This window comes from Zea mays, chromosome 7 (genome assembly GCF_902167145.1).
Source record: "Zea mays cultivar B73 chromosome 7, Zm-B73-REFERENCE-NAM-5.0, whole genome shotgun sequence".
NCBI lineage: Eukaryota > Viridiplantae > Streptophyta > Magnoliopsida > Poales > Poaceae > Zea > Zea mays.
The window spans coordinates 19577497-19601283 of NC_050102.1; the positions used below are offsets into that span (position 1 = coordinate 19577497).

At 52.5% G+C, this 23787-nt stretch overlaps 1 protein-coding gene across 1 annotated transcript; it reads left to right on the plus strand.

Annotated features, from left to right (window-relative positions):
• The first annotated feature begins 3059 nt into the window (after positions 1-3059).
• LOC606463 (alkaline alpha galactosidase 1) lies at positions 3060-6558 on the plus strand. The gene is made up of 7 exons (NM_001154078.2): positions 3060-3544; positions 3775-4013; positions 4107-4338; positions 4428-4538; positions 4640-5330; positions 5428-5630; positions 5756-6558. Exons 1-7 carry the CDS (start codon positions 3354-3356, stop codon positions 6357-6359), a joined length of 2271 nt encoding a protein of 756 aa, NP_001147550.2. The 5' UTR covers positions 3060-3353; the 3' UTR covers positions 6360-6558.
• The last annotated feature ends 17229 nt before the right edge of the window (positions 6559-23787 follow it).

Genomic DNA, 23787 nt, shown 5'->3' on the forward strand with positions numbered 1-23787 from the left:
GGCGGACTTTGCCAATCCTTTGATATGCCTGAAACTGACTTAGAAGCAATTGATAAATCAATATTTTGAGGACCTTCAACGAAAGAGGACCCAACAAGTAATAAACACAAACTCTCACTTAACTCTAACAAGACTAATCAGATCAATAAATGTACACTAAACACTCTTGTTTGCACTAATGAGGCTACTAATGTTGCAAAATCTGACTCTCAAGTCCCTCACTATGCAATGGCTCCTTATCACACTTTATATAGTTTGATTAGGCTATTAAAGGGGGGCAAGGGTGAGTATTGGTTGGTTGGTGGGGTATTTATAGCTCCAAACCGACCAAATAGCCATTATAGTGAAGTTAGGCTGTCTCCCACAGCCCGATGATACACAACAATAACTATTGTATTACTGTATTAAAACTAGTTGTTTGAACTTTGCCTTATATGTATGGTCTGACGCCCATCGTTGGACCAATCTGGCACCCACCAGAACCTCTCTGGTCACTACACAAAAGTTGTTGAACCCATCCACTTTAGTCCAATGAAACAACTGTTCACAGTGTCTGACAGCCATGTAGTTAAAACCCTAACGAGAATAGTGTGATCATATTGTCTGACATTTGTCATCGGATCAATCTGACATACCCCTAGAACTCTCGGGTCTAATCACCTAGATTGTCGGACCCAATATATTGGTTCGATAAGGTATTGTTCATAGTGTCCAACGATCGAGTAGGGATCCGAATTATATGAAAATTTTAATATTTTAACATATATATGTATAGAATTTAGTTCTAATATTTAGTCGTGTTGTTAAGCATATTATGAATGGCAAGAATAAAATTATGTATAATTTTTATACATTATTTTCTCACTGCAACAAAAAATGAAAAATATCTAAATTACAAAAGTCTACTATAATATTTATAAATTAAATTAAATATTAAAATATTTTAAAATATCTAGTAGATGTAAAGCAGCCGTCAATCAGCCAGCTACTGTATAGAAACTTTGTAGACTATAGTACACCTATCAGCCTGGCCCCTAGCCTCTAGGGAATGCAACAGCAACGTGTTCTCATCTTCCCTTGTCTGCGAGTAGCTGTTAAGTTTTCTTAAAATTAAAAAATAATGGTAATATTATCTAAATATTTTATATATAGTAGACTCAACGAATTTGATAGTATAAATTATGTACTTAAATTATTAATATTATATATATTTGGTCGAAATTAAAAGTTTTTAATTTATAAAAACGAGAACAATACTTATTTATTTTGGGTCGTTGTGAGTTACGCACAAGAAAACAATATATCGGTTATGGAGTATTCTAGCCGGCAGAGAATAAGGAAATGATGTGCTTGGCACCGTGCAGACATCGATACGAAAGAAAAACTAAAGCGTAATTTCGCCTTGTTCGTTTAAATAGTCAGCATCTATTCAATCATCTATTGTAGTCCCTCAATCCACGAAAAATATATATCTCGATTCTTGAAACATAAAATAGTTTAAAATCTAACTAAGTTTACTAAAAAAACAGTACCAACTCCTATATACTTACATATATTTATTTTTAAAATGCCCATAATTAATCTATTGATATACCTTTTATGTATTGTAAATATTAATAGTTTTTCTATAAACTTAATAAGATTTAGGATTATTTGATCACTCACGAAGTGAGAATTCCGTTCTTTTTTTTTGAACGACTGTTTAGCCGTTTAAATGAACGCTGGATGGAATAATTTTTAAATACGGTAGTTGATTGATGTTTAGTGTCTCGATGTACACTGAATTTTGTCAAAACGTTATTTGATTTAAAATGTGTATGTTTGGATGAACTGATACGAATAGTGGGATTTAACTTTATAGCACCCGTGAATGAGGTCAGGACGAATGGATATTTACTTTAGAGGATAATAAATAAAATTTTATCTTATATATATTCTTATCACCTGATATCTACTACCAAAATCCGACATTTTACCAGTGCACGGATCTTTGCCGAGAGCAACTTATCGAACACTCGGCAAAATTAGCTTTGCCAAATGCCACTCTCGGTGAACTACAACACTCGACACAGACAGTCTTTTGTCGAGTGCAAAACACTTGGCATATAACAACGCTCGGCAAAGGCTAGTTTGTCGAGCGTCAAGCTCTCGGCGAAACAAGGCGTTCGGCAAAGGACGGTCAGCAGTCGTCTACAGTTGACGACAGTTAACTAGGCCGAGTGCCAGACGTTGACACTCGGCAAAAAACCCATTGCTGATGTACTGTTTACTGAGTCCTCTTTGCCAAAAGTAACACTCGACAAAGAGTTTGCCAAGTGTTTTTTGGGAGCAATTGTGTCCGATAGTGATCTATACATCTATGAGGCAATCATATCTTCTTAAGTTCGCTTCGGCACTTAAGATATGTTTTGTTTAGCTTTCTGAACTTGATTCGCTGTTAAAAAAATTAGAATGTCAACCAAATAGATACAGCAGTGGAATAGATTTCTCCAATTTAATTCAGAGTTACCTTCTACTATAGATTTTTCATATTCCTGTTATCCATGTTACACGCCGTTATTGTCTTATAGAATCTATAGTTGAGAGTTATTTTAACCAAATAAATTATAGTTTTTTCATAATTATCAGTTTACAATTATAATCAGATTTTCAGGAATCTAAATTAAAGGAACTCTCGGTACTCTTACTAATATAAGCGACACATTCAGAAAGCAAAACCCATTTCCGTTGCCCTGATGCTCGTCTACTCTACATATGTCTAAAAACTTTAGTTTTGTCCCATGCCAAGGAATGCACATGCACTGAACTTGGACTAGCATAGGGACTGTGGAGAATGGCAGTCACATACTCACATGCACCATCTACCAATCAAAATTCTTCTCCGCACAAGACAAAGAACTCTAGATTCTTCTTCTCCGGGCGAGCTGTACAAGGGTGTTTCACCGCGATGGCGTCACCGGCAGTAAATCCACGCGCGACGTGTCCCGCCACGTCACCCCGCCCCTCCCGTCCCCTGCGAGTATATAAACCCCTCGCCGCCCGGCTACCTCCTCCCGCCAGCATCTCCCTCCGAGTCCAGGGGGCAGGGGCACCATTACCGAGTAGTTTAATTAGTGCTAGTTGTATTACCATTGTTAGTGACTTAATTACCCTCACGCGAAGCACCTTACCTCTGCTAGTCCTCCTACGTCTCTTCTCTTCGCTTAATCTTGGTCGGTGATTTGATTCTTCACTTCTTGCGCGCATTGCAGAGGGTGCTCGGTCTGCAGCTATCTTAGGTTAACCAGTCGTGTGTGGTCTATCGATTTCGATATAGTACTACTGCTCTGTTATAATCAGCGGGAAGGAGGAAGATGACGGTGACGCCACGGATCACGGTGAGCGACGGGCGGCTGACGGTGCGCGGCCGTACGGTGCTCACCGGCGTGCCGGACAACGTGTCGGCGGCGCACGCGGCCGGGGCGGGGCTCGTCGACGGGGCCTTCGTCGGCGCCCACGCCGGCGAGGCCAAGAGCCACCACGTCTTCACCTTCGGCACGCTCCGGTGAGTAGTCGTTCCCCATCAATCGACCGACCCCCTCTTCTCGAGTATTTCCTTCCGCGATAAGAAATGAGGCTGGTTTTTTCATGCGAAACGTCTAGAATCGGAATTTTCGTTTTTTAGTCCAGGAAGATTTTCAAGTACGTAACCTTTTGCGTTTCAAGCTGGTGATGAGATTGAAACAAGGGTAGATTTATGAAATAAATAAACAAATAATTCGTGGCGCCGATCAGGGACTGCCGGTTCCTGTGCCTGTTCCGGTTCAAGCTGTGGTGGATGACGCAGCGGATGGGCGTCTCCGGCCGCGACGTCCCTCTGGAGACCCAGTTCATGCTCGTCGAGGTCCCTGCCAGTGACGGCGACGGCGACGACGCCCCCGCGTACGTGGTGATGCTTCCGCTGCTGGAGGGGCAGTTTCGGGCAGCGCTGCAGGGGAACGACCGCGACGAGCTGCAGATCTGCATCGAGAGCGGTAATCCGTTCCTTCCATGATCACCGGATGAGATAGCAGCTCAGCTCGACTCGACCGATGACGATCACCGGATGGTCATCCTCATCCCTGCAGGGGACAAGGCGGTGCAGACGGACCAGGCCGCGCACATGGTGTACCTCCACGCCGGCGACAACCCCTTCGACACCGTCACCGCCGCCGTCAAGGCGGTGGAGAAGCACCTGCAGACGTTCCACCACCGCGACAAGAAGAAGCTGCCGTCGTTCCTCGACTGGTTCGGCTGGTGCACCTGGGACGCCTTCTACACCGACGTCACCGCCGACGGCGTCAAACACGGCCTTCAGAGGTACGCGCGCTCTGTCCGCTCTTGCGTGTCAGTGACTCCTCCGTGCCAACGTGCCGTCCTGACGCGGCAACTCTCCTCTGCTTTTGCAGCCTGTCCAAGGGCGGCGCGCCGCCGCGGTTCCTCATCATCGACGACGGCTGGCAGCAGATCGCCTCCGAGAACAAGCCCGACCCCAACGTCGCCGTCCAGGAGGGCGCGCAGTACGTGCATTGCACGCATCGCATTTCTCTGATCAATCATGGCTGGCTGCCAGCCCGCCGCAGTTTCCAGACGCTCACCAAAACTGGTTGATCGCTTCCAGATTCGCCAGCCGGCTGACCGGGATCAAGGAGAACACCAAGTTCCAGACCAAGCCCGACGGCGACGGCGACGGCGAGCAGGCGCCGGGCGGGCTGAAGCGACTGGTGGCCGAGACCAAGGACGCGCACGGCGTGAAGCAGGTGTACGTGTGGCACGCCATGGCCGGGTACTGGGGCGGCGTGACGCCGACGGCGGGGACGGCGATGGAGCGCTACGAGCCGGCGCTGGCGTACCCCGTGCAGTCCCCGGGCGTGACGGGCAACCAGCCGGACATCGTCATGGACTCGCTGTCCGTCCTGGGGCTGGGCCTGGTGCACCCGCGCCGGGTGCGGGACTTCTACGGCGAGCTCCACGCGTACCTCGCCTCCTGCGGCGTCGACGGCGTCAAGGTGGACGTGCAGAACATCATCGAGACGCTGGGCGCCGGCCACGGCGGCCGCGTCGCCATCACCCGCGCCTACCACCGCGCGCTCGAGGCCTCCGTGGCGCGCAGCTTCCCGGACAACGGCTGCATCTCCTGCATGTGCCACAACTCCGACATGCTCTACAGCGCCAGGCAGACTGCCGTCGTGCGCGCCTCCGACGACTTCTACCCGCGCGACCCGGCATCGCACACCGTCCACGTCGCCTCCGTCGCGTACAACACCGTCTTCCTCGGCGAGTTCATGCAGCCCGATTGGGACATGTTCCATGTGAGTAGACACTCTTGTTGTTTGCGTTGTGTCCCCTGTTTCTTTTCGTTTCACCGTCGTGTCGAGGCATCCATTGATCGATATATGTCATCGCCAGAGCTTGCATCCGGCGGCGGAGTACCACGGCGCGGCGAGGGCCATCGGTGGCTGCCCGATATACGTCAGCGACAAGCCGGGGAACCACAACTTCGAGCTGCTCAGGAAGCTCGTGCTCCCCGACGGCACCGTGCTACGCGCGCAGCTTCCCGGCCGGCCCACACGGGACTGCCTCTTCTCCGACCCGGCGCGCGACGGCGCGAGGTGACCAGCGGCCAAGCGCTGCCTTCGCTCAAAAAACTAATTCCAAAAGATTCCTCGATCGATCTCGGCCGGCGGCGGCGGCGGCGGCGCTGATTCTGTTTTTCTTTGGTTTCTCTGCTCTGCAGTTTGCTCAAGATTTGGAACCTGAACAAGTGCGGTGGCGTGGTGGGTGTGTTCAACTGCCAGGGAGCCGGGTGGTGCCGCGTGACCAAGCGGACGCGCGTGCACGACGCGTCGCCGGGCACGCTGACCGGCACCGTGCGTGCCGACGACGTCGACGCCATAGCGCGCGTCGCTGGTGACGGCGGCGGGTGGGACGGCGAGACCGTGGTGTATGCGCACCGCACGCGGGAGCTAGTGCGACTGCCCCGGGGCGTCGCGCTGCCTGTGACGCTAGGCCCGCTCCAGTATGAGGTGTTCCATGTGTGCCCGCTCCGCGCCGTCGTGCCGGGGTTCTCGTTCGCGCCCGTCGGGCTGCTCGATATGTTCAACGCTGGGGGCGCCGTTGAGGAGTGCGACGTGATCAGCAATGTCGGCGGCAAGGCCATGGCTCTCAGGGTTCGCGGGTGCGGTCGGTTCGGCGCTTACTGCTCGCGGGAGCCGGCGAGGTGTCTATTGGACTCGGCGGAAGTGGAGTTCAGCTACGATGCCGACACCGGCCTCGTGTCCGTCGACCTGCCCGTGCCGGAGCAGGAGCTATATCGGTGGACGCTGGAGATTATGGTCTAGGCCGTGACGCTGTGCGCTGACGCCATTCTGAGCCGGACGACATTGTCATTTGCTATGTGCACGAGAGATAGATGTATTGTGGTGTTGTTGTATAATTGGTATGGAGAGAGTATGCTTTTGTTATGTCTGTATCTGCATACCCTGCGTGCTTTGAATGTTATATAATACTTGATAGATAATAAAGGATGGTGTTCCTGAATGTTATATAATACTTGATAATAAAGGATGGTGCTCTTTTAATACGAATATCTCTCATACTTCTTAGTTAAACATACATACTACCATGTCACCATTTTTTCATTTTTGCATGTATGATTCGAAATCGTAGTATTCTGGTCGTACTCACTCCGTCTCATAAAAAATTGTCATTTTCATCTATTAAGAAGGTTAACAGGTTTAACTTTAACCATATACATAATGCATAATTAGTATTTGGAATTTTTACCATAATACATACTTAGTATTTGGAATTTCCACTTACTAAGGGCCTCTAGAACTAAATTAGAGTTTGAAAAAATTTGCCAAATAGCTTAAGTTCAGAGTTAACTCTACGTAGTTTTTGGAGCTGTAATGCAAATTTTTAGAGTACCTCTTTTGCTGACGCAATAAGTAAATTAATTGGGTTCGTTTTGTGGTCTTGTGGGTTGATTCCACCGGCTGATTGGCTAGTTAGGTCTACATGATGCATGTTGGGGCGAAGGCGAAAACGCCACCCTTCGCTCGAGGCCTTCGCCGTACTCGCTGTACCAACGGTGGCAAGACAGCGGTAGACATACCCTTCGTCTCATACGCGGCCGGACGAAGACCTGTGACGAGGTCGTCTCATCCTCCGACCTCGTCCAGAACTGAGGCCCATATGTGATCCGGCCCATTGTAACAGGCCCTGTGTGGCCGTTGCGCGTTACGGGCCTAATTTGTAAAGGCCTCCCTGTAATTACGGTCTGTAACCCTGCTTTATGGGAATATTCCGGGGATAATCTAGGTGTCTGAGGGCACATGTGTCCTTAACACGGGACGCCGGGCACCCGGACACCTATAAATACCCCCGCACAGTGCCCTTGAGAGGCGAGATTAACAGAGCTTTTGCCATCACGTGCAGAAACCCTGTTTGTGCTATCACACCCCCCCCCCCCCCGTTGGGCCAACTTGCGCCAGTGAGCAAGTTCCAACATTTGGCGCCCACCGTTCGTGCTACGAAACAACCACCCGCGATGGCACCCAAGAAAGCTAGCTCGAAGGCTGACGAGGCTGCGAAGGCAGCACTGCTGGCCGCAAAAAAGGGCAAGGCCCTCGCACTCACCCACTCCACCCACCAAGAGGCTACTGAAGACGACGCTCACCGCACCAGCGAAGGCGACGCTCACCGCACCTGCAGCCCTGAAGGACAGCCGCAACCTCCCCCAGACTTCGCTCCACCAGAGGGCACGGACTTCACCGAGGACGGCGAAGTCATCGGCGTCTCCGCAGAAGATCAGCTACAGCTGCGCGCCCTGCGCATCAAGAACCGCAATCTCCAGAAGCAAAAGGAGATACTTGAGGCCAAGCGCCAACGTGTGTCTGCACAAGCCAAGGTGCGGCAAATGATACGAGACGAAGAGCAGAAGGCCCAGGAGCTCGAGCAAGAGATCGCGCTAATGCAGCGCGAAGGCCACTTCGGCCTGCAACAAGGGCCACCCCTGCAACAGCGGGCACAAGTCGAAGACCTGCATTTTCCCTACCACGACCGCGCCATCCCACACGCCGCACCATTCCAAGGGGTCAACTACCTCGACGAGCGAAGCCCCCTGGCGCCACACCTGCAAGTGACCCCCTGGCCCGCCAACTTCCGAGCAGGGACCTATCCTAAGTACAACGGCAGCACTGACCCAGCACAGTACATCATGAGTTATCAGGTCGCCGTTGCATCTTCCGGTGGGGACGACGCTACGATGGCCAAGTCTTTCATCATCGCCCTCGAAGGCCCGGCTCTCACCTGGTTCACCCGATTGCCACCGCTGTCCATCGACTCCTGGAGAAGCCTCCGGGACAAGTTCCTGCTCAATTTCCAAGGGTACTGCCCGGACACCGACGCCTTGGCCGAACTCTCACTCTGCAAGCAGCTGGAGAAAGAGACTCTGCGAGAGTATTACCGCAAGTTTCTAACACTCAAGTCACAGCTGCCCTCGGTCGATGACCAGATTGCCATCCACTACGCCATCAGTGGCCTTCGCGCCGGCGTCCTTTACAGCCACTGCATCAGAGATCCGCCCAAGAACCTCCAGGAGTTATAAAAGGAGATACTTGAGGCCAAGCGCCAACGTGTGTCTGCACAAGCCAAGGTGCGGCAAATGATACGAGACGAAGAGCAGAAGGCCTAGGAGCTCGAGCAAGAGATCGCGCTAATGCAGCGCGAAGGCCACTTCGGCCTGCAACAAGGGCCACCCCTGCAACAGCGGGCACAAGTCGAAGACCTGCATTTTCCCTACCACGACCGCGCCATCCCACACGCCGCACCATTCCAAGGGGTCAACTACCTCAACGAGCGAAGCCCCCTGGCGCCACACCTGCAAGTGACCCCCTGGCCCGCCAACTTCCGGGCAGGGACCTATCCCAAGTACAACGGCAGCACTGACCCAGCACAGTACATCATGAGTTATCAGGTCGCCGTTGCATCTTCCGGTGGGGACGACGCTACGATGGCCAAGTCTTTCATCATCGCCCTCGAAGGCCCGGCTCTCACCTGGTTCACCCGATTGCCACCGCTGTCCATCGACTCCTGGAGAAGCCTCCGGGACAAGTTCCTGCTCAATTTCCAAGGGTACCGCCCGGACACCGACGCCTTGGCCAAACTCTCACTCTGCAAGCAGCTGGAGAAAGAGACTCTGCGAGAGTATTACCGCAAGTTTCTAGCACTCAAGTCACAGCTGCCCTCGGTCGATGACCAGATTGCCATCCACTACGCCATCAGTGGCCTTCGCGCCGGCGTCCTTTACAGCCACTGCATCAGAGATCCGCCCAAGAACCTCCAGGAGTTATATCAGCTATTTGAAAAATACGCCAAATCCGAAGAGCTCCACCAGCGCAAAGTTGAGTCTCAGAGGAAACCCAAAGATGCTCCACAGTCCAGCCGCACGTGGACGAGAACTCCGCAGCCAGACTCTGGTCGAGACGGCCGCAATCAGCAGCAGGTGCACAACATTGCCAACCAGCACCCCGCTGGTGATGCCCCTCGCCGCCAGGAATATCCCCCCCAGGGCCGCGGAAATGGAACTCGCGGTAGGGGTCGGGGAAGCGCGCAGCCGCCGCGCCGATTCTACTGTCTTTTCCACGGCGAAGACTGCGCCCACCAAACCAAAGACTGCCCAGAAACGAAGGCCACCAGAGACAGGATGGCACGGGCGCAACCGGCCGACAACCCTAGAGTTGTCACGCACACTTATCAGCAACACCCTCCCCCATACATCCACGCCCCCGCCCCGCAACCACCGCACCACGCATACCAACACCTCCAGGAAGTACAAATCGTACCTCCCCCACCCCCACCTCCACACCAGCAACAACAAAACATCAACAACCCCCACGCCCCAAAGCAAGAAGACTTCACCGATCAGCCGTATCGCGGAGTCATTCATATGATCACTGGGGGTCCAGCACCGACTTCGACACAAAGCGGCAGAAGCGGGACCACTACTGCAGCATCAACCACGTCGCCATCACTGGTCCAGTCGTGCAGACGAAGTGGTCCCATGTACCGCTAACCTTCGACGCTCGAGACGTCGACCTGCGCAGCGCCCCCCACATCGACGCTATGGTTATCAACTGCAGCATGGCAGGCTGGGACCTGCACAAGGTCCTAGTCGACAATGGCAGTCAAGCAGACATCATTTTCCTCCATGCCTTCGACCGCATGGGCATAAGCCACAGCCTCCTCAAGCCTTCGGACAACCCATTGTATGGCTTCGGCGGCAAGGGCACCTTTCCCGTCGGCAAAATAGAGTTGCCTCTCTCCTTCGGTGTAGCACCCAATGCCCGAAGTGAGCAAATCACCTTTGACATCGTCGATATGGTGTATCCGTACAACGCCATCATGGGCCGGGGCTCCATCAACAAGTTTGAGGCGGCCATTCACGGATTGTATCTGTGCATGAAGATACCAGGTCCGTTAGGCGCCATCACGGTCTACGGCAATCAGCAGACTGCGCGCAATATAGAGCGGGACTTCGTCCCCGAGCAAAGAAATGTTCACTGCCTCACGGCCCAGCGCGAGGTCCCTGCGGCCGCCAGCCCAACCGAAAAAGAACACGACAAGGCACAACTGCAGAGCAACGACGGAACCAAGACTGTTCCCCTTGACCAGGCCACGCCCAAGCAGACAGTCACCATCAGCGAAGACCTCACTTCGCATGACGAGGAGAAACTCCTATGCTGCTTGTCCAAGAACAAAGACGTCTTCGCCTGGTCCACCCTCGACTTGGTCGGGGTCAGCCGATCCATAATTGAGCATAGCCTGGGAATCGACCCTTCGGTGAGACCGAAAAAACAACGGCTCCGCAAAATGTCCGACGAGAAGACAGAAGCCGCCAAGGCCGAGGTGCATCGCCTCCTGGAAGCCAAATTTATCGAGCCAGTGGCTTACCCCACGTGGCTCTCCAACGTTGTTATGGTGCAGAAAAAGAGCGGCAAGTGGCGAATGTGCATCGACTTCACCAGTCTCAACAAGGCCTGCCCAAAGGACAACTTCCCGTTGCCTCGGATCGACAAAATAGTCGATAGCGCGGCCGGGTGCGAGGTCATGTCACTCCTCGACTGCTTCTCCGGTTACCATCAAATATATATGAAGGAGGAAGACAAGGCCAGCACCAGCTTCATAACACCCTTCGTCACATATTGCTTTATCAGAATGCCGGAGGAACTCAAGAACGCCGGGTCCACCTTCTCCCGGCTTACCAAAACAGTGCTCGAAGGGCAAGTCGGCAGAAATATATTCACATATGTGGATGACATCGTCGTCGCCAGCCGGAGCAAGGAGGACCATCTCGCTGACCTCGCCGAGACATTCGCGAACATGCGGGACGCACGACTTCGCCTGAACCCCGAAAAGTGTGTCTTCGGCGTTCGCCAGGGAAAAATATTAGGCTACCTGGTATCACACCGTGGCATCGAGGCCAACCCAACCAAAATCCAGTCCATCATCAACATGACGCCCCCGTAGTCAGCCAGAGACATCCAACGTCTGACGGGCAGATTGGCCGCCCTCAACAGATTCATCTCCAAATCCGCTGAGCGAAGTCTTCCCTTCCTCAAAACACTCCGCGGCGCAAAAGACTTCGCTTGGGGACCGGAGCAGGCGGCGGCCTTCGCCTCACTGAAACAGTACCTGTTGGAATTGGCGGTTCTTACAAGCCCCGACTCTTCGCTACCCCTGTTGCTTTACGTTGCGGCCTCGCCGCACGCAGTTAGCGCGGCACTGGTTCAGGAGCAGACAGTAGAGGGCGTCACCAGACAGTGCCCATTTTATTACGTTTCCGAAGTGCTCACACCGTCAAAATGTAACATGACGGAACTCGAAAAGATTGCCTATGCAGTTGTTATGTCTTCGCGCAAATTGCGCCACTACTTTGAAGCATTCAAGGTCCGCGTCACCTCAGATAGGGGACTCGGCGAATTATTCAGAAACCCGGAGGCATCGGTACGGATCGCCAAATGGGCGGCCGAACTCTCCGGCTACCACATCACTTTCGAGCCCAGGACAGCGATCAAGTCACAAGTTCTAGCAGACTTCGTCGTCGACTGGACCGGGCCAACAACACAGCCGGACCCGTCCGCAGAGAAGGTTTGGACAATCCACTGCGACGGCGCATGGTGCCACGCGGGGGCAGGCGCTGCTGCAGTCATCACCTCACCTACCAGGGTCAAGCACAGATACGCGGCACGCCTAAGCTTCGCTCTGGACTCTGACAGATGCACAAACAACATAGCAGAATACGAAGCTGTCATCCTTGGCCTCCGCAAGCTAAGAGCCCTCGGTGTCACCACCTGCATTGTCAGAACAGACTCCAAGGTGGTCACCGGCCAAGTCGAGAAAGACTATGCAGCAAAGGACCCCGCACTTATGCAATACCTCGCGGCCATCTCGAGAGACAATTCAAAGGATTCACCTTGCAGCATGTGGACTGGGCCAAGAATGAAGAAGCCGACGCATTGGCCAAGTCAGCCGCCAGGGCGAAACCCTACCCTCCGACGTGTTCTACCACGTCATCGGCACGCCAGCCGTCCGCAGCCCTGAAGGGCTCCAAATAACCAACGACAGCGAGAGCCATCACATAATCAACCTCATCATGACCGAAGACTGGCGGGCCCCAATAACCCTGTACCTGCAGAGGTACTATCACCCAATCGACAGCAATGAGGCCAAGCGCCTCAACCATCGAAGCCGGGACTTCGCACTGATCGAGGGCCAACTTTACAAGAAGGGGGTCAGTCAACTGATGCTTAAGTGCGTCACCGAGATCGAAGGTGTCCAAATCCTGCGCGAAGTCCACAAGGGGACCTGCGGCTCCCACGCAGGGCCTAGGGCCCTAGCGGCAAAGGTGATTCGCCAAGGTTTCTACGGGCCCGCCATTATTTGCGCCGCAAATCGGGTCGTCAGATCCTGCGAAGCCTGTCAGAAATTTTCCCCACGCTCGGGGCGCCCCTCGCAGTTCACGAAGCTGATCGCCCACACGTGGCCCCTTCAACGCTGGGGCCTAGACATCGTCGGGCCCCTGCCCACGGCTCAGGGGAACCTCAAGTTCACCTTCGTCGCCGTTGAATACTTCACCAAATGGATTGAAGCGAGGGCAGTATCTACCATCACATCGAAGACAGCCCAGAAATTCTTCTGGCAAAATATTGTTTGCCGCTTCGGAGTACCGTCCGAACTCACGGTCGACAACGGCAAGCAGTTCGACAACCAAGATTTCAAAGACTTCTGCTTCTCCATTGGCACCAAGCTTGCCTTCGCCTCCGTGTATCACCCCCAGTCCAACGGAGTCGTGGAGCGCGCCAACGGCAAAATTTTCACAGCCGTCAAGAAAATGCTCCTCGACGACAAAAAAAGGCAAGTGGCCCGACCTGTTACCCGAAGTGGTCTGGGCGCTAAATACAACTGAGTGCAGGGCGACTGGGTTCACCCCCTTCCGCCTATTATACGGATCGGAGGCCATGACTCCGCAAGAAATAAAGCATGGGTCACCTCGGACAGCCGCGTCGGCCGTCCCCGACGTAGACGAGCCGACTTCGAAGGACCTCATCGACGGAGACCGCGTCTTCGCCCTACAAGCTCTGGACAAATACCAAGCCCAGACAAAGGCATGGCGCGACCAGGCAGTCTTCCCAAGGGAATTCAGCGAAGGGGACCTCGTACTCGTCCAGACAGCCCGAACAGAGTCCAGGGGCAAGCTGGAGCCCAAGTGGGAGGGCCCCTTCATTGTCAAGACGAAGGCCTCCCCCAGCGCATACAGGCTCGCAACGCCAAACGGCGAAGACTTGGAGCATTCCTGGAACATCGATAATCTCCGCAAATTTTTTGTTTGACTCATCAGGGCCAGCTCGCCCTTGTAATTCGCAAAGACAATTTTTATTCTGGCCCGCACTCTTTTCCTCCCGGGGGGTGAGGTTTTTAACGAGGCAGAGTCATGTAATATACAAGTGAAAAATCCCCCGCAAAATCTACGTCGAAAAAAGACCGCGCCGACGGTCTTCGACATTCGACCAATACATAGTCACCGCGAGGCCCAGCGTCAGCCACCCTCGTGTGCGACAACTCCGTGCAGAAGTCGCCTAAGGGTGCAGCCGGACTAGCACAACAAGTGCAAAAAATCGAAGTCTTTCGCGAAGACTATCCGCGCAGAAGTCGCCTAAGGGTGCAGCCGGACTAGCACAACAAGTGCGAAAAATCGAAGTCTTCCGCGAAGACTATCCGCACAGAAGTCGCCTAAGGGTGCAGCCGGACTAGCACAACAAGTGCGAAAAATCGAAGTCTTCCGCGAAGACTATCCACGCAGAAGTCGCCTAAGGGTGCAGCCGGACTACCACAACAAGTGCGAAAAATCAAAGTCTTCCGCGAAGACTATCCGTGCAGAAGTCGCCTAAGGGTGCAGCCGGACTAGCACAACAAGTGCGAAGAATCGAAGTCTTCCGCGAAAATTAACCGTGCAGAAGTCCCCTAAGGGTGCAGCCGGACAAGCACAACAAGCGTGGAAAAGACTACGCCAAACTGTCCGCGCAAAGACCGACTACATGCGCACCAGACCAACCTAACCAATACACCAGACCAAGTGCATAACGCCTTCGTAAGCATAGCCAAATGTGCGAAGACACACAATCTCATCATACAAGCCATTACATATGAACAAGCGAGGGCATCACACTTTACATCGGTTCAACCTTCGGAATAATTCTTGTCTCCCTATAGTTAAATAGCATTATCCTTAGCTCCTCACCCGCAAAAAGACTTCGCAGCTCCCCCACACCAGCACTCACGGCGGCCGGCAAGGACAACAGTTCCTGCCTGCCAGCCCTGTTCACACGAAGCCGACCGCCGTCCGCCTCACTCACTCTACGCTTCACAACCGCCCTTCGCCGCCTACGCCCCGCACTTGGACCAGGCACAACCTCAGCATCCACAGCACGCGGCGAAGCCTCCGCCGCTGCCACATCCAAGGCCGCAAAATAATCCAAGTCCTCATCCGACGACTCTTCAGTCCACTCAACCGAACTCCCAGAATCATCAAAATAAGAAAGCTTAGACGCAGATTCATCCGATTCATTCCCATCGTCCACGGTCGAAGCCGCCAAAAAATTAGCAGTAGCGGCTGCGTGCGCAGGCCCAAAATCTTGAACCTGCACAGCAACCAAGGTTCAGCAACATATACAAAATTCCCTAACTACCCACACCCACTATGCCACCTGCGAAGACCCAGCCGTCGTAGGATCCTCCACCGCCGCCTCCGCCGCCATCTTCGCAGGATCCTCAGCCCTCGGCGCAGCAGTTGGCGACGAGCCACCGCCGGCCGCGGTGGCTGCGGGGGCATCAGGGGCGCCTCCGACGGTCTCTGGGGCCGGCGCCGGGGCGACCTCGGACACAGCCGCCACCGGGTTCGACTCTGAGTCAGGCTGCGCGCTATTTAAAGCCCTGAAGTCGTCCACCTTCTCGTTACGCGCCGCCTAAGATACAGCACACAGATTCAGCAAACCCACATATAACCCACAACAACACCAAACAAAAGTCAAACATTACCTGACCCCTTGCCGTCTCAGACCGCTCCCTGACCACCTCCCGGCCGTGAGGACCCCACATCCGGTCGAAGAGGGCTCCCGCGGATTCCTTCACCACAGGGTCCTCAACCTTGTAGATATCACGCTCAAAATCCTCATCAGCTTGGTCGAAGACCTCATAGTGTCGGCACCCCTCACGGGACAGCGCGTTCATCGCCCCTTCGCAGGTGACCAGGGAGGCATAGGACATAAACCCCTCCACAATGGTGGGGAGCGCCAGCAACTCCTCCTGCAGCCACTCCAGGCAGCGAAGGCCGAGCTCTTGGTCTGGCACTTCGAAGTCAGCGGTCCGCGCGCCCAGCTCGTGGTATGAGTCCACAAGCTGTTTGCGCGTCCGCTCGGCCTCCGAGCGCGTCGAAGCCTCGGCCCTCTCAACACGGGTCTGCAGGGTGTTGAACCGCTCCTCCAATTCCTCGGCACGCTGTCTGGCGAGGCTGCACTCCGCCCGCACCAAATTGGCCTCCGCCTGCGCAGACTGCGCCTTGGCGAGGGCCTCATTAGCCTCCTTCCTCTCCTCCGCCAGCTGGCGCCGGAGGTCAGCCCTCTCACCCTCCAGCGCGGCCACCTTATCCGCCAGCTTGCGGCACTTGCTGTTGGCGGCCGACTTGTCCCAGACGGCGTCAGCATGTTGCGCCCGAAGTCTCTCGACCTCGGCAGACACAACTGCCGTAAGGGCCCCTGACGCCGCGCGGTCTGTGAAGTCAGCCGCCTGTAAGACACCCATAAGACCACAGCCCCAGCGAAGCTGGTAAAAGCCGAAGTCTAGCTCAATTTACCTGACTTAACGCCTCCTTCAGCCGACGGGACACTGCACCCGCCTCGTCCCTGACGGCAGTGAGTGCCGGAATCTCACCACCGGCACTAAGAGCACCACCCTTCGCCCTAGGCTCCACGACAGCCGCCGCGGTCGCCACGGCGGGCGAAACAACAACAAGCTGGCCTTCGCCCGACCCTGCGACGTATCAATATATCAAAAAAAACTCGAGCTAACGACTTACCAACAAGATAATCATCCACGCTAATATCCATGGCGAAGTCGGGAACGCGCTTGCCCGACGGAGGCAACTCTCGAGCCTTCTCGGCTCCCGCCGGGACAGACTTGGTACCGCCGGTGGCGGCCGCCTTCGCAGCCTCCGCCACCCTACTGGACCCAGGGTCGGCCGACTTCGCCACCTGTGTCGGCTGGCTTCTGCCGGGGGCAGCAGCCTTCGTAGCCCCCCGCAACCTCTTCGGTCTGGCCTCAGGCAGCCTGACGACCGCCTGGCGTTTCTGCGCAGCTCCCTGGCGATCCTTGTCCATCACTGCCGACAAAACAGCAGCAATATTCTGCCCATAAGGAAACACCTTCCAATCACGAACCATGCGAGATGTAAAAAAAATCTTCGCCGGCCGCGCGGGGGATAGGAACATTCTTAGGCCACCGACCCCCGGTAACCCTCAGCATCCACGCCGAAGACTCCCGGAGCTCGGGCGAAGACATCCTTCCCCCCGGGGTCGTGCACGTCCTCATCAATTCCCTAGCAAAACCATCGGAAACCCCCAGTCCTCCCGTAGCAATACCTAGTTTCCTCTTCTTAGAGGATGGGGCGGCCGCCGGCGCGGGGTCGTCTCCAGTCTCCGCCACCGGGTTCTTCCCGCGACGATCCACATCGTCTTACCCGGATAACCGCCATACGACAGGCGGTTCAATTCGGTTCAAGCGGTCATTAGACCCGCGTATATCCCAGCTACGCTGGCCTTCTATCTTCGGCACGTACCGACCAACAATCCGCACCGTCCCATCCTCCGCCTCACGCACAACGGCGGCCGGATCGCGACCACGCAGATCCAGTGCGAAGGCGGGACTTCGCACCAGCATCCCACCACAGGAAGGCATATGGCGAGGGCATACTTCGCCCAGCGCCCAGCCATGCGCCAAAGGCCACACCCCATACGCCACAAACTCCTCAACCAAATCGCGCCCGCTGCTCAGGTCGGCCGCGCACCGAAGGGCCCGTTCGTCTGCATCCTCCTCCGCCACTTCAAACTGCGGGTATGCTGAGTAATAATACGAGCACATCTCAGCCACAGGGAGCCCCGAATGGTCCTCGACTGTGCCCTCCGCAACGTAGAACCAAAACTCATGCCAGTTGCCCCATTTATTGCGGGCGCAAGGAACCAACTCAACTACCTCCATCGAGGTCTTGCCGGTCTTCGGTGTAAATGTATAGGATCCAAACTGTGCAACCTTATTTCCGATCATCCTTTTCTGCCAGTGCAGGCAATAGTACTTCGCGAAGACTTCGACCGATGGCTGTCCGCCGTACGAAGTCGTCACCCAGACTGAAAGGGAAATGTGCCTTTGGGCCATTTCTAAGTATTTTGGTGATTGAATGCCAACACAAGTGTTTAAATGTGAATCTATGCCCATGGGTGAACAAAGTGCAAATCAAGAGCAAAGGTATGTTTCTAAGTCTTAGTACATTGGTTTTGTGTACTAATATACTTGTCTAAGTATCAGAAACAGAAAGAAGAAGAAAAGAGAAGAGTTAGCTGTGTACAGCCAAGAGGCTGTTTCGGTCTGGGGCACCGGACAGTGTCCGGTGCGCCAGGCTGCCTCGAGCGAAGTGGCCGCTCTCGGGAATTCACCGGCGACGTACGGCTATAATTCATCGGACTGTCCGGTGTGCACCGGACTGTCCGGTGAGCCAACGGTCGGTCGGGCCAACGGTCGGCCGCGCGATCTGCGCGGGACACGTGGCCGAGCCAACGGTCGGAAGGGGGCACCGGACATGTCCGGTGCGCCAACGGCTCCCGCATCTGCAACGGTCGACTGCGCTGTTTAAGGAAGGAAATCGGGCACCGGACAGTGTCCGGTGTGCACAGGACTGTCTGGTGCGCCCGACGACAGAAGGCAAGGATGGCCTTCCAGATTTGTTCTCAACGGCTCCTAGCTGCCTTGGGGCTATAAAAGGGACCCCTAGGTGCATGGAGGAAGACACCAAGCAACCTTAGAGCATTCTTGATCATCCACACTCAGTCTTTGCGCATTTATTTGTCATTCTAAGTGATTCGAGCTTCGTTCTAGTGAGAACTTTGAGATAGTCTTTGAGCTCGATTCTTGGCCGTGTGTGTGCGCATTTTGCTGTGGATTTGTGTGTGTTGCTTCCCTTCCTTACTCCGTGATTCTTTGTGAACATCAAAAGTGTAAGGGCGAGAGGCTCCAAGTTGTGGAGATTCCTCGCGAACGGGATAAGAAAAGAAAAGCATAACACTGTGGTATTCAAGTTGATCATTGGATCACTTGAGAGGAGTTGAGTGCAACTCTCGTCCGTTGGGACGCCACAACGTGGAGTAGGCAAGTTTTGTACTTGGCCGAACCACGGGATAAATCACTGTGTCTTCTCTGTGTTGAATTCTTTGTACAAGACCTCCTCTCTAGCCACTTGGCAATTATTGTGCTAACACTTAACAAGTTTTTGTGGCTATAAGTTTAAGTTTTACAGGATCACCTATTCACCCCCCCTCTAGGTGCTCTCACAGACATATTTCGACAGAGCCACCACGGCATTCGGAGTCAGCTGGTGGATCTGGACGTTAAATCTGCGCAGGACTTCTCCCACGAATCGGTGCGCAGGCAAGCGAAGACCAGCGGCGAAGAACGCCTCAAAAACAACCAACTCGCCTTCTAGCTCGGGGACCTCCTCCGTCCCCGGGACACGAGCGACTCCGCCGCCAAAGTAACCAAGCCGCTGCATATCTTGCACGCGGACCGAGGACATCCGCGACACACCGAAATTCACCGTATCGCCGGCGCGCAACTCCTCCGCCGCCACAGTGCTCAGCGTCTCCTCAGACGACGCGTCGGCCGGCAGCGTAGCGGCAGGAGAAGAAGAAGAGGTCAGCATCGCTACGTACCGGCGGCGGCGGCGGGCGGTCTGCTTCACACGGGCCAGATCTCCGACGAACAAGAGCAAGGAGGGCAGACGAGCAGCAAGAGGTTTGAGAAGGCGGTCAGGGTTTTCGCGGAGCGCGGAAAGACAAAGTTCAAAACGCCCCCCGTCCCCTTTTATACACAGGGCGCGGCGCTTCGGGAAACCCGCAATCCAACAGTACAGCGTCAATCAACGGTCATGTCAAAAACCCCCGCGGAACCACTTCGAGCGAGGGCAGCGTCTCCGCCATCTAGCGACGTCTTCGGCACCAGGTGACTTAGTCGAATTGGTCCCTCGGAGGGCAAATGTTGGGGCAAAGGCGAAGACGCCACCCTTCGCTCGAGGCCTTCGCCGTACTCGCTGCACCAACAGTGGCATGACAGCGGTAGACATACCCTTCGTCTCATACGCGGTCGGACGAAGACCTGTGACGAGGTCGTCTCATCCTGCGACCTCGTCCAGAACGGAGGCCCACGTGTGATCCGGCCCATTGTAATAGGCCCTGCGTGGCCGTTGCGCGTTACGGGCCTAATTTGTAAAGGCCTCCCTGTAATTACGGTCTGTAACCCCGCTTTATGGGAATATTCCGGGGATAATCTAGGTGTCTGAGGGCACATGCGTCCTTAACACGGGACGCCAGGCACCCGGACACCTATAAATACCCCCGCACAGTGCCCTTGAGAGGCGAGATTAACAGAGCTTTTGCCATCACGTGCAGGAACCCTGTTGTGCTATTACACCCCCCCCGTTGGGCCAACTTGCGCCAGTGAGCAAGTTCCAACAATGCATCGATTGGTTTATCACTTAAGTGACTAATAGTGTGTGTATACACTAATTAGGTGTTCGTACGTTACTAGGATTTCTATATATCACATAGGTAGATCTGGTTTAAATGAGATAGTTGTTCAAATATGTTCTAAACCTTTACGATGAGCAATCGAAGATCCCGAGCGGCTTGCAAAGATGGTGGCGGCAGGGTCCTTGCTTCCTTGTGACTTCATGCCTCACAAGCTTGGCGAGCGGGCGGCACCACAACGGGTGCTCGTGTCTGCGCCCCTTCCCTCAAACAAACAACTACAAACTCAAATCAAACCTAACTAATCCTAAATTTACCGAATCAATATATTATGTACCTCAATCGATGACCTAACAACTATGCTGCGTCGACACCTAGTAACCCCACCTACAATCGTTTAATTGTATACGTGTATACATGTTCAGATAGGTCAAGCATGTCGGACGGCTTGGTCTGACACGGTTTAGCTCGACCTAGCCTGTTATCCATAGGGCCTGGCTGGTCCAGCCCAATCACCATGCTATTTAGCCCGACCTAACCCGTTGTCCACTAGGCTCGAGTCAATCCAACCCAATCACCATGCGTGGGCCTTAGGTACGACATTGATAGGCTATGTCTAACATAGTCTATTTTATTTTTTTCAAAAAAAATATCAATATCGTACTTGAATATAGAGTATAAAACACAAAAATATGTTATGTTCCCTAGATAGTGTATATGTTCTGTTGGCTAGAAAAGTGTGAATGTAAAGCCAATAACCATAAATAAAACATCCACATGTCCACAATTTAGGATGTGTTTGATTTACTACTTTTGTCCCTATAACAATCCACAGCGCAATCGTGTCACGTTGCTTCGTGTTTGGTTGGGTTGTACCAGAGCTGTTAACAGGGGATCTGATTTAGACCCGTGCAACTTAGTTTCCGCCCGCCTCCCTATGCTACCTGATGCCACTTCCGCAGCTTCTCTCCACTAGCTACCGCCAAACAAAAAACATTAATCGTTACGATGTAACAACTACTAGGGGCAGTCGATCACATTGTTGTTACGGTGTTACCTCTGGTTTGGATGAACCAAACAGCACCTTACTATCATAGGTCGTCAGGCCATAGGCCGATCTGCAAAAAAAAGGAAGGGGAGCAGGGAGATATAGATCTTCCAATCTTCTATCCAGATTTGTTGCTAGTTAAAGGGGGAGAACGAAATTGGCTCTATAGGCTACGCACAAAATGTAAACATGCTATTAAACGATAAAAATGTGTACGGTAACTTTTATCCAAATGACAATTTACAATGTGAGTTTAGCATCAGATACATTAAAGCATTCGGTACGCTAATTATAAAATGTTTCTCGTTGTTCGCAAAGCTTCCATCAATAACTTATAAAAGGTTCGGTAAAATAGAGATTGTTATTCTCGTCCCCTAAACCTAACACACTTCTGACCGTTCCCTAAGACTGCATGCAACGGCTCCCGCCGGCCACTCCCTCCCCTTTAGGGGACTTTTTTTTGCTGCAATGATAGCCGTCAAATCATCCTCTACGCGCTACAGTGGTGACGGAAACCACATGACACTGCCAGAAGCAGGGGAGCAGCAGCACGCCCCTAGCGTGGATCTGCGTGTAGAGATGCCCAAACGGGCGGCCCGGCCCGGCACGGCACGGGCCCGTCAGGCCCGACGGTTAATCGGGCCGTGCCCGGCCGGCCCGCGTGCCGCAACCGCGGCCCAGGCACGGCACGGCGGCCTGGTGGTCGTGCCGGGCCGGCCCGTTTAACTGGTCACGTTCTCCCATTAATTCAAGGAAATAGCAAAAAAACCATGTTTTTGTGAGGATTTGAACCCGCAACCTCACTCTATGAGGCTGAAACGCTTAACTGAAGGACACTAACCAGTATAACTCAAGTGCGTTTGTTGTAAATAGCTAATATAAAATGTAAATATATATATACTATGTTTTATAAAATAAAAAATATATAATCGTGCCGGGCCGGGCCAGCACTGCGGGCCGAGACAGCGGCCCAAGCACGGCACGGTTCTCGTACCGGGCCGGGCCCGGCACTATTAAACGGGCCGTGCTTCGGGCCGGCCCGTTAGGCACGGCCCATTTGGCCATCTATATCTGCGTGCATATCAGGAGTTGTTAGTTGGAGAAAAATAGATAAATGATGATAGATAGGTATAAAAAATGATATTTTATGGTTGAAGTGAGGTATAATGAGAGAATTTAGGAGAAACAGCTGCGGGAGTAAGAAAAGTAAGAGATAAAATGTTGACGATGTGATGCAAAAAAAATAATACAGTGAAACAGCTGCAAATAGCCTAAGGCTCTGTTCGGTTTTTAGGGATTGGAGCCTCGGATTGATTTCTACTGAAATTACTTCTCTAATTTATATAGATTTTGATGAGCTGAAACGAATCCTGTCTTATTACTGTACAACCGAACGGCCCCAAAGCTTCTCTCCCTATTCCCTCCCGCCGCTCGTTGTACGTGTCTCTGGTTACAGCAAAAGCAGCCGGTCCACACGTTCAGGTTCACGTGAACACAAAAAAAATCTCCACCACGTCAAAATGTAGTTGTAAAACATATTTAATAGTTTTAATATAAATAATATTTTACATTCTACGTACTCATACAGTTTTCGCATTGCGTTCTCATGCGATTATCAAAAAATGTCAAATTTCAAAAAAAAAGTTTACTTAATTTTTCCATACTAGGTTAAATTTGTTTTTAAATGTATATTACAAAACAATCAATATAGTATATAGTTTCTGTCATCACTGTAGATATAGAGAACCGGATTTAGTAAACGTTGCTGGAGATGAGGAAATATAGAGAAAGAAATCTTTTAGAGTATGGTGTATAGGACAGTGAATATATTTTTAGAAGATGAAATTTAGAGAACGTTGTTGAAGACCAATAAATATTAAGATGTTGTTTGGTTTACTAAAATGTAACATAATAATGATTCACAATCAAGTACTAGCAATAATAAGTTTGAATAGAATGCTATCAATTTCATTCTATCAATTTCTAGTGTGATATCTAATTACAGTTAAACTTAAATAAACATGGTTTAACGTTATCAATTACCCATTACATGACAAATGTACATGACAAATGTGAACCAAACGGCACCTAAAATGCATCCACTGCCCGAGAAAATGCTCATATAACATTACAAATTTCGAATTCTGTACATGAAGCGGCATGTTTAGTGCACTCTTCGAGCATTCATGTTCAACAAGCCCGTGAAAAAAAATACGTGCATGGCATGTTTAGTGCACTCTTCGAGCATCATGTTCAATAAGCCCGTGAAAAAAAATACGTGCGTCCAGGTTATAAACACGAACAATTGCGGAAGTATAATAGGCAGACTTTGAAGTCCACACCCAGGATCAGAAATCAGAACTGGGCACGAGT